This window comes from Talpa europaea (assembly GCF_964194135.1).
Source record: "Talpa europaea genome assembly, chromosome: 1".
Taxonomy (NCBI): Eukaryota; Metazoa; Chordata; class Mammalia; order Eulipotyphla; family Talpidae; genus Talpa; species Talpa europaea.
The window spans coordinates 11,729,752-11,741,473 of NC_140073.1; the positions used below are offsets into that span (position 1 = coordinate 11,729,752).

The window sequence follows — 11,722 nt, forward strand, 5'->3', positions numbered from 1 at the left end:
CTTGGGAAGAAAATCAAAAGTTGAGTGGCCCTTTGCTAATGGGAAAGGGATCACCCAGTTATGAAAACAGGAACTCTTAACTACCCAGAGCTAAGGGCTTCAGGGAAGGCAGGGGCAGCAGAAAAATTACAGTGATATAAGCAATAGTGCTACACTATCATGGTGTGGTATCCTTTGCAAAAAAGGGCTGTGAGGTAGGCACCAAGACCCAGAATCATGTGAAATAGCTGGGACCCTCTCCCACCTTGGCAAATCAAGTCACTGAAAAGTCAGAAGTCAAGACTGTAGACTCCTCAAGAAATACCTAAGACCAAATCCTCACTCAAGAGTCTCAGGAAGGGGCCTCCCCGGTGGCGCAGCGGTTGAGCGCTGGGTTGCGAAGCTGCCCGCAGCCTCTGCAGTGCCAGTTCAATCTCCAGCTACTCCCCGGCCACCAGAGGAGGGTCCCACATGGCACACAGACCTCTCCTGCTGCCTGCTCCCCTCAGCAGTGTGCTTCAGTCCTTCTGCCTGCTCTGCTCCCTGCTCTGGCTCTGGTGAATTCTCCCACCCTCCCGCGCTTCTGACTGTACCCAGTGCTTGTATAAATAAATAAATAAAAATAAATCTTAAAAAAAAAAAAGAGGCTCAGGAAGGATTTGAACTGAGAACAGGGTGCAGGTGTTGACACAAAGCTATGGAGTATCAGAAAACTCAAGGCAAACGTGACCTGGAGGGACTTGGATGACACCATCACTCTCCAAGCTGCCCAGGCTGTGGCTTCAACATTACACTGGACTCAGCCTCCCTTTCACTTCCCATTTCGATTTACTCACCACATTCCCTTAATTGTACCTTTAATCTGCATCACTGACCTTGCTGTTGATCACTTTTTACACTGCATTATCAAATCCTCTTAGTCACCGGATGCTCCCAGCACATCCACCCTGCACACTCCAGCCAGGAAATGGTTTCTAGACCCATTTCCTCATCTCCTCTACTTCTCAGGAATGAACCCTGAACTCCCCCAACTCACTTTTAAAGGCTTTCACGGTGTGAGCAATCTCATCAGCTCCTAATCAGTAAACTCCAACTCACTTCTGCTCAAGTCTGGATCGTTCCCTGATCCCATAAGCCATCCTGCTCATGTCCACCGCTGAGGCTCCCTTCACAGAAACACACTCTCCTCATCCTTTCCCATCCTACCTTACTTCCAAGTCCAATTCCATCCAGTTTGGTCAACGAAGCTTGCCTTTAAAGCTCCAGTCACATCTATCATTTCTTCGTCAAGCATTGGAAAATACTTTGGTGATTATTGTTAAATGGAAATCTGATTTTGTTGCTGCTTTACCTATATCTATCAATACCTCCCACCACACACAGCATGAATTACAGTATCTGTAACACGGAGTGCCAGGTCCTTCCTAAACTGGCCACCGCCCATGTTGTATCATTTCTGTCATTCCCCAGATAAGCATAATACAGCCATTTCCCCTGCAAGAACAGAGAGCTATCCTGACTAGCCAGCTTCTCTGGGTTTACTAGTCTTTTTTCCTAGACTGCGAGTAACACTTCACCACTACAGAAATAATGCATTCCTCCATTTATGCCCCAGTACCCTATCTCGCTGCTCCCACAGCAATTAACAGATGCCTTTAAAATTGTAGCTCTGTATCTGTCTCTTCCAGTTAGAATAAATGTACTATAATATTCAAAATTATCTCGTGAATATTCTTCATAAACCTTGTCTAGGAATTGCATTCTGCTTTATAATTGTAGCTGCATTTCAACAGTACTGTGTCACACACTTTATAGTGCTCTATATACATTCTTGAATTTTTCAGCAGAACTCTGATAGGGGCATAATTAACATCATCTTCTTTTACATAAACAGAACAACAAATAAGTGAATTAACTGATAAGAAGTTAATCGCCATAGAATCAGAATTTCAACCCATGCAGCCTAGCACAGGTCACATTCAGCTAAGTCACTCTGAGTTGGAGCTGAAGGCATTTAGAGACCTTTCAACCTAACCTTTCTGTTTGAGATGAGGCTGAGCAAGGTTAGCTGACTCCAAGGTACACACTGGATAATGTATCTAACTTGGAAATACTAACTGGACATACTAACTCAGAAATTAGTACTCTTTCAACAATAGGATTTGTTCTAATTGTACTGGGTGGTGGCTGCTACAGCAGTTCAAGAATCAGACTCTGTCCCCAAAGACAAATCACCATTAGAAAATAAAGCAGATGATGGTTAAGATGAGGCCACAAAGGAGGGGGGGTAAATGAATATTCAAAGAACATGGATCTGGATTGATATTTGGATTTATAACAGCTAAGAATTAAAAGTCACAGGAAGCCCCAAATTGACTCACTTTAAGATCTTTTCAATCATGTAGAAAACCAACCTACCTACCCACTGCAAGTCCAAAGGTTGTGACTAAATGCTTAGATCCTTGAACTATTTAAAATAAATCAGACACACACAATAACCAAGGGAACAATTTCCCCCAGGGAATTTTCTCTCTTGGGTGAAACATTGTCAATTAAACTATGACTTGGGGAAAGGTTCAAAATCAGTTTCAAGTTGTTTATGAGATTTCTAGAAAGTGTTTGCTCCCAATAATGAGGACTTTAAAAAAAGAAAGAAAGAAACTTGAAAGTAAGACCTAAAGGAAACTGTTCCAAGACTGGCCAACTGACAGTAAAAAGAAGAATGAATAGAGAAGAAAAGTAAGGACTGGACAGGGTCAAGATACCTGGTCACCAGCTCTGGTCAGTAACTGATTATCTAACTTCAGCCTTGTCATTTCACCACTCCACTACTCACTCTCCTGTTCCTGCTTCTCTATAAAAAGTCAGACTTGAGCTAGACTATCTCCACCATACCTTCTAAATCTAACATGTCTTCATGAATAAGTCATTTGGCCTCCAGTGTCTCAGCCTCTTCTATTAATTCTGGCAAGTATTACATGGCTTGACTGAGTAAAGTATTAAATGAACCTAACAGCCCTAAAGTGATCAAATGATTATGACACAAGTGGTTTTTGATATGACCAAGCCATTACACATCATATTTATGTTGAATTACTTGAGAGGTGTAACTAATAAGCTGCCTGACATTACATCCTTTATCCCCTTCTTCAGAAACAGAAGTCTGATTTTCAGCTAAACACAATACCAATCTGGGGCTCCCTGGAGGCACAAGGGGTTAAGCACAGCAATGCGAAGCATCCACAGCTTCTGCAGCACGAGTTCAACCCCAGCTAGCCAGGGAGCTACCCACATTGTGCAGCAGACCTTGCCTGCTGCTCCCCTCAGCAGTGTATTTCAGTCGGTCTGCCTGTTCTGTTCCCCACTCTATCTCTGGTGAATCCTCTCACCCCCCGCACCTCTGGCCCATACCCCAGTTCTTGTATGCATAAATAAATAAATCTTAAAAAGAAATACCATTCAGAATGAAAGACTACAGTTTGCAGTCTCCTGTGCAATTAAGGGTGACCATGTAACTAATTTCTCTGGAGTAATTTGAAAGTAAAAGGGTAATGTAGCACTCTTGAAAAAAAAATCTCTTAAAATGCCTTAAAAATTTAACAATGGCAAACCACATCGTCCAGCAACACCAAGAATTATCACAATAGTGAAGACATGGAAACAACCTAAAGATGACTGGATAAAGAAGTTGTGGTGTATATATATGCTCAATGGAATACTACTCAGCTGCGAAAAAGATGAAATCTTGCCTTTTGCGACAAAATGGATGGAATCTGAGATTATGCTAAACAAAGTAAGTCAAAAAGTAAAAGAATTACTGGATGGTTTCACTTATATGTAGAATTTAAATAACCGAACTAACAAATCATCACAAAATTAATTCTGACTCTGAAAAATATAGGTTACCATGGGGGATGGGGAGGGAGAAGAAGAGTGGAAGGGAAGAGGAGAGGATACCAACCTGATAGTGGAAAGGATATTAGTACTTGGGTGGTGGGTGAAGTGAGGCTTATAAACACATGGAGGTGAAAATGTATGGAGTATTAAAAATCATTTTAAAAATCAATAAAATTGTATTATTTCTTTCTCCTTTCTCCTTTCCTGTACCCTGGAATACAGATGAAATGCTAGAGCAATGTCATGTCATCCAGTGACATACTGGATGTCATCCAATATGACATCCACTAGTCATAGGTAGATTTTTTTAATTTTTAAACTTATAAAAATTAAATAAAATTTAAAATTCCATTCCTTGGTTTCGTACATTACATTTCAGCTGCTTAATAGCCACTGTCACATAGGACAGAGACATGGAACACCTCCAGGATGGCATAAACTACTGGACAGCACTGGAATTGGCACTAACAGCCCTCTGAGGTCAGCAACCTATTTCTAAGTAATCCAGTTCTAAAGTCAAGACTTCTACTTGCCCTCTTCACTACCCTCCCATAAGTCCTAGCACTCAAGGCATCCTCTGCATTCTCAAGCAAGCGATGGAGGAGAATCCAATTATCACATCATCCCTCCGCCCCACCACAGACATCTTCAAGAGGCTCGAGACTCTTGGTACCGATTCTGCCCTCATGCCTCACTGGATCACTCATGTCAGCAAATTCCAGGCAGACTTTCAGCAGGTGGGCTCAGACCACTTCACACACATACTCCACGAACCTCCTGCCCAGAGAAACTAGACATGGAAGGGCCATCAAGGTCAGATCTTCTTGTGGAAGAAACACCAAACAGGAAAGTACTTGTGTAAAGTTACCCCATGCACAGTTAGCATAACCAAAGCAGCTCCCTCCTGACACGTAGCACAGGGATCTTCCAGCTGTCCATTCTTAAATTCTAAGCCCTTTACCACTGTCAACAAATGTCTTCACCAGCAAGGGCTTCAGAAAAACCAGAGTTCCCCAACTGCCAAGCATAGTGTCCTAAGTCACAGCACATTACACACATGTTGGGCAGTGTTGTGTCTCTCAACTTTTCTTCTGACATCTCATGTATAGTCAACTCTACTATGGAAACTAGTGTTGCCATTTGGCAGATTAGGTAACTGTGGCCCAGACAGGTTAGGGAAATCATTCAAACTAATGTAAATATTCAATGCATTGCCTAAAAGAAACTCCAACGGCACTTTGCACAGAAATAAAACATACAAAACAAAAATTTGGATGGAACAACAAAAAACCATGAATAGTCAAAACAATTCTGAGGAAAAAGAACAAAGTATACACTTCATTACTTCAAATTTGCTACAATGTGACAGTAATCAAAACAGTATGGTATTAGAATAAAAACAGACAGCGAGAGCAATCCAACAAAATTGAGAGCTCAGCCATAAACCCACATATATAATGGAGAGCTAATTGATGACAAAAGAACCAAAACAAAGCCTGGAGTAAAGAAAGTCTCTTCAATAAATGGTGCTGGGAAAACGGAACAACTATATGCAAAAGCATGAAACTTGACTGCTTTACTCCACCATAGACAAAAACTAATTTAAAATGGTAAAGACTTGAATGTAAGACCTGAAACCGTAAAATACACAGACAAAAACATAAACCTTAGAGATGTCTTGGGAATTCTACTCTAACAGCAAAGGAAACAAAAGCAAAAATAGATGAGTGTGACGATATCAAACTAAGAAGGTTCTGCACAGTGAAAGAATCCATCATCCATATAAAAAGGCAACCTGATGAATGGGAGAAGATATTTGCAAGTCATATATCTGATAAGGGGTTAATGTTCAATATTTATAGCCAACTCATATAACTCAAACAAACACAAGCCAATTAAAAAAAATAGAAGCTTTCAATAGACATTTCACCAAAAAAGCACACAGATGGTCAACAGACACAAGAAATGATGTTCGTCATGACTTATTACTATTAGGGCAAGGCAAATCAAAACCACAGTAAAATATCATTTCACACTCACTGGAATGGCTATCATCAAAAAGACCAGACACAAGTGTTGGGGGGGGTATGTGGGAAGAAACCCTTCCTTGTACTCTCTGGGTAGAAATGAAAACCTATAAAACTATGGCACTGATACAATTAAAGGAACTTGGTAATAAGACATGAGATTTAAAAGGAGTCAGCTAGTCTTACAGACTGGGGACACAGGAGCAATCTCGTCTCTGACCCAGAATAACAACTAGCCACATTTCAACTGCTTGTTGGCCGCTGCCATACTGAACAGCACAGACACACAGCATCTCCAGCAGAGCATAAACTTCTACTGGACATCAGTGGCATCAGGCACTACCAGCCCTTTGAGTCATAAGGTTGAACTACATGCCAAAGATGACAGGGACTGGTAATACTGTGGACTCCACAACATTAATGAACTTTCCACCTCTGACTGTTGTACTTTTATCTCGTTAAGTTGCATTTTTATTCTGTTACTTGCAATCAAACCTATACCTAAAATACATACATAATAAATGGGGAAAGAATACAAAATTCCTATATACCGAGTGCTTTGCAGCCCTCTCCCAACTTTTCTTTAATGATACTAGTTTCCGATCGTTGTCTAAAAAATCTTGTCTGTTTCTTTTTATTTTTTATTTTATTTTATATATTTTTACATCATTTTTCATCTTTGCACAATGTATGCATTTTCATCTTTTTTATATTCCCCATACAATTCCCACCACCCCTGTTTTGACCCTATTCCCTCTTCCCACCCCACCCCGTAGTGTGTCTCTGGTTTATAGTTGCCTGTTGATTTTGACTTTTACTTTTTTATAATTAATCTTTTTCCTAATGTTGTGACAGAATCCACAATTGGAATCAACAACACGGTTTCCAATGCTAAGTGGTAAAATTACACTATTACACTTATGAGAATTGGGGTATTTTTTCAATTTCACAATATTCTCTGTCTCTTAAGATAATGAAAAAAATGTGATCCTTTGATTCCTGTGCTTTTCTAGTGAGACCAGGATAAAATGTATAATTTGCTCTCAATAGACCCACCAAGTCTCAATCCTCAGTGGGGAGGTCACACCTGAGAATTCTGATGGTTCAGTTACAGTGGATACTATCTGCAGTGTCCAGTGACTCAGAGCCTTTTGATGATGTTCCTTGCAGACTCTCAGTGAAGAAACCAAGAATGTACATAAAATGGGCTCCATGACAGCCTGCAGTGTAAGGTCCCGGCCCACCACAATAATAACAGTAAGGCATCAAGAGAAAGGGAAGATAGCGTCACTGAGTTTCGCTCTGAATCAAAGTTTTAATATATAAAAATAAAATATAAGCACTTTCAACAAAACAGAAATGGGGGCTTATATTAAAGCCCACTTCACTTAACAAATATTTATTTAGCACCTATGATGTCCCAAGTATTATACCAGACACTTGAAAGCAACTAAGCCACAAAGAGTATTTAGCCCAAAAGCCTCGAAACAAAATTATTAGACTGCATGAAAGTGCTTGAAAGCTTTTTTTGGTGCAATGAAAGCCTATTCTGAGTAGCTGAGAAGAACTAAAAGAAGACACATGTATGGACAGATCACACAAAATAAAATGAATAACCAGCAATGATAATAATGATCATGGCTATTATCTATTGAGTCTATGGTACAACTCTATACCATGTTCTTTTCTAAAGGCTTTACATGGATATTAGCTTATTAATATTCAGAATAATCTTACAAAGTCCACATCATTGTTAATTTTATTATATTTATGCAAAAACGGGCACTGAGATAAGTTAAGCAGCTCAGATCTTGGTGGTGGCTGAGAGGCCACTGATCCATCAAAAAATTTCAGCCCGAGTTCTTCCAGTTCTAAGAGGAACATGGGGGCCTCCCCTGGTGGTGCAGCCATTGAGCGCTGGGCTGTGAAGCTGCCCGCAGCCTCTGCAGCACCGGTTCAATCCCTGGCCACCGGCGAGGGTCCCACATGGTGCGCAGACCTCTCCTGCCGTGCCTGCTGCTCCCCTCAACAGTGTATTTCGGTCCATCTGCCTGTTCTGTTCCCCGCTCTGGCTCTGGTGAATTCTCTCACCCTCCAGCACTTCTGACTGTACCCAGTGCTTGTATAAATAAATAAATAATTTTTTAAAAAAATGAAAAATAAGAGGAACATGTGTGCTGCTCACCAGGAAAGTGTTTGGAAGAATCAGTATGAACTGACAAACAAAGGACTGTGCATGGGCCTAAGGGTTGCTTATTCAGCATGCATTATGAGGCCCCACCTACATGCATGACATTCATGGATGCTAAGAAAAAGGGATAAAAAATAACCCTGCCCTTCGGGGCTTACAGTTTAATGAGAAACTCATAAAATAATTAGAATCAAAGTGATAAAAGTACATCACAATAATAATGAACAGGAGGCATCAATACAACCCAAGGAGGAGAAGCTCCATATGGGAGATGACTTTAATCTAGGTCTTCGATCCAGAATTTTGCCATATGAAAAAGTGAAAAAGTCATTCCATTCAGTGAAAATGGTATTTTCACAGATTGTTGGCAATCTATGACCATGACTAGCAGAGACCACAGAGAAGTGGGGAAGATTTCCTAGGGCCTTTCAAACCACTATTGAGCAACATGTTCAACCAGCACCTAAGGACAAAAGGAAAACGCCCTAAGGCCCATAGCATACCATGATGCCCCATCCCTCTGCAGAAGACCACCTGCAGCACCTCACCTGGTCCTCCAGGGGAGGCTGAAAAGGATGAGAGTGGGTGCAAAGCCAGTATGCGTAATTCTAAAGCCAACAGGGGCCAGTTGTTCAACATTCTCAAAATCATTCACAATTTCTAAACTGTGGCAGTGAGTTAAGGTGCAGATGGAGATGCAGAGGTGTGAACAGTCACATAAACACAGACTCATCTTACTTCACCAAGAAACATTAATAGACATTTAAAGAAATGGACTTGGCATCGTCACTCAGAATAAAGGACAGAGTCTAGAATAGAAAATACTTAAATAATATTTCCCTACCTTTTATTCTTCATGTTAGGCCTTTGAAGAATTTTATGATTATATACTTATTTATATCCAGAGAAGGCTAAAAGTAATTTCCTCTGTTAAAATGTTAGACTTGAACTTTTCCTATTGCTAGCTAAAATCTATCCCATTGTGATTTTTTTCAATATATGGATATTGGACATTGTCAGAGGGCCCAGACAGATCTGACTGTCTTTGGTGCCCTATGACACAAGAAATGAAATTGCTCTAAGAATTGTTCTGGTATTTGCAGTCAGATGCTCTAGGATAGGTACAATATGTCAAGAACCAACCACAAGAATAGAAAAATTTCTAGTTTAAGTTTTCAGACACACTTGCCCATAGTAGAAGAGATTAGATTCACTCTCTGTTATAATTCATCATTCGGTTCCCTTTTAATGAAATACAGGTTGTTATCATTAGTGAAGTTGAACAAATAGGAGAGCAGGGAGGAGAATGGAAGGAAAGAGGAAGACAGAGAGGGAGGGAGTAGGATGGGAGGACTCAGTCATAGAAAGAAATTATGTGACCTACAAAACATTTGTCAAAACATTTGCATTTCACTTAATTTCAGTCTTAAAATTACTTAAACCCAGGATATTATTAGCTGTAATAAAGGCAATGTGATCTGTGTCCTTGAAACATTACAAGGACATCATGGCGTCCTTGGTTACTAAGGAGAAATCATGGCAACTGTAACATCAAGTCCATACATTTGTTTCTGCCATTCTTGAATATCTTCACTGTTCCACCAAAACAAAAACCCATTTTAGGAATAAAGAATAATCAGCATACATTCTTTAATCACTTTTTCATTTTCAGTCCATTCCTGAGATCTTTTTGCCCCACAACCTCCTCATGGCGATTTTCACCTCTTTGTTTCTGAGTGTGTAGATAATGGGGTTCAGCATGGGGGTGATGACCGTATAGAACACAGCCACCAGTTTGTCCTCGGTGAAGGTGGAGGATGGCCGCATGTAGAGGAAGATGGCAGGTCCAAAGAACAAGAGGACCACTGTGATGTGAGAGGCGCAGGTGGAGAGGGCTTTGCGGCGCCCTTCTGCAGAATGGTTCCTCAAATGGACCAGAATGATGACATAGGACAACACCAAGAAGAGAAAGGAGAAGACAGAAAACAACCCACTATTGGCCAATACAACAGCCCCCTGCACAGAGGTGTCAGTGCAGGCAAGCTTGAATAAGGGATGGAGGTCACAGAAGTAGTGGTCAATCACATTGGGACCACAGAAGGGCAACTGGATAGTAACAAAAATCTGAACCATGGAGTGAACTAAGCCCCCAAGCCAGGAGCCAGCCACCAGAACACGACACACAGACCGGCTCATGATGGTTGTGTAATGAAGGGGTTTGCAGATGGCCACGTAGCGGTCATAGGCCATTACTGTGAGCAGGAAGATCTCAGTAACCCCTAAGAAGTGAAAGAAGAATAGCTGAGTCATACAGCCCTCAAGGGAGATGGTTTTATTCTTGACAAGTAAGTCTGTGATGAATTTAGGAGCAACAGAAGAAGAATAACTGATCTCCACTAGGGACAGATAGTTAAGGAAGAAGTACATGGGCGAATTCAGACTTTTACTGATGGTGATCGTCAGCACGATGAGGCCGTTGCCCAGCACCGTGGCCAGGTACACAGGAAGAAACAGCACAAAGCACACTCTCTGCACCTGTGGGTCCTGGAAAAGACCGACGATTATAAACTCAGTCACATTATTTGTCCTCGACTTAGATTCCATTCAGACGTGCTGGATGAGAGAAAATGAGAAGCCTGCAATAAACAAACACTGAGGTAACACCAATCTGCCTGATATAGAGCACATCTGACAGTGTAAATCACTTTATAATATACACTTATCACTATGTCATTCATCTAGCTAATACGACTCATTTAATAGCAAATGTTAGAAATCTAGTAACAGTTTATATATTAAAAAATTAAGGCACAGATTAATAGTCAATTATCCAGGATCACTAGAAAAGGGTAGGTTCTGATACTCAGAAACAGGATATATGGTTAATTTCTCGGGAAAAAAAAATCAAAAGAGGAGAGTGGTCTTTTGCTGATAGGAAAGGGATCATCCATTCATGAAAACAGACCTAAGGGTTTCAAGGAACACAGGTATAGCAGAAAAATTACACTGACACAAGCGATAATACGACACTATCATAGTGTGGTACCTTTTCCAAAAAAGGCAGTGAGGTAGGCACCAAAACCCAGATCATTAGAAATATATAGGACCCTCTCAGAACCTTGGAAAATCAAGTCACTGAATGGTTAGGAGACAAGACAGTAGACTCCTCAAGAAATACCTAAGCCCACATCCTCACTCAGGTCCCCAGAAAGGATTTGAGCTGAGAACAGGGTGTAGGTGATGAGATAAGCTATTGAGTAACTCCAGCCATGAATATCTTCTCTTCTCCAAGCATTGGGAAATACTTTGGTGATTATCGTTAAATGGAAATCTGATCTTGTTACTGCTCTGCCTGATATCTATCAATACCTCCCACCACACACAGCATGTATTATAACATCTATAACATGGAGTGCCAGGTCCTTCCTAAACTGGCCATCGCCCATGTTGTATCATTTCTGTCATTCCCCAGATGAACATAATACAGCCATTTCCCCTGCAAGAACAGAGAGCTATCCTGACTAGCCAGCTTCTCTGGATTTACTAGTCCTTTTTTCTAGACTGCAAGTTAACACTTCACTCCCATTGTGCTCCAGTACTTTATCATGCTTCTCCCACAGCAGTTACA

General features: G+C 40.9%; 1 protein-coding gene across 1 annotated transcript; it reads right to left on the bottom strand.

Moving 5' to 3' along the window:
* Window positions 1-9,762: 9,762 nt before the first annotated feature.
* Window positions 9,763-10,698, bottom strand: LOC311171648 (olfactory receptor 4B1-like; the record flags this gene model as incomplete). Its single annotated transcript, XM_084234649.1, has 1 exon — window positions 9,763-10,698. The coding sequence occupies one exon, from the start codon at window positions 10,696-10,698 to the stop codon at window positions 9,763-9,765; it is 936 nt and encodes a 311-aa protein (XP_084090775.1).
* Between the last annotated feature and the right edge of the window lie 1,024 nt (window positions 10,699-11,722).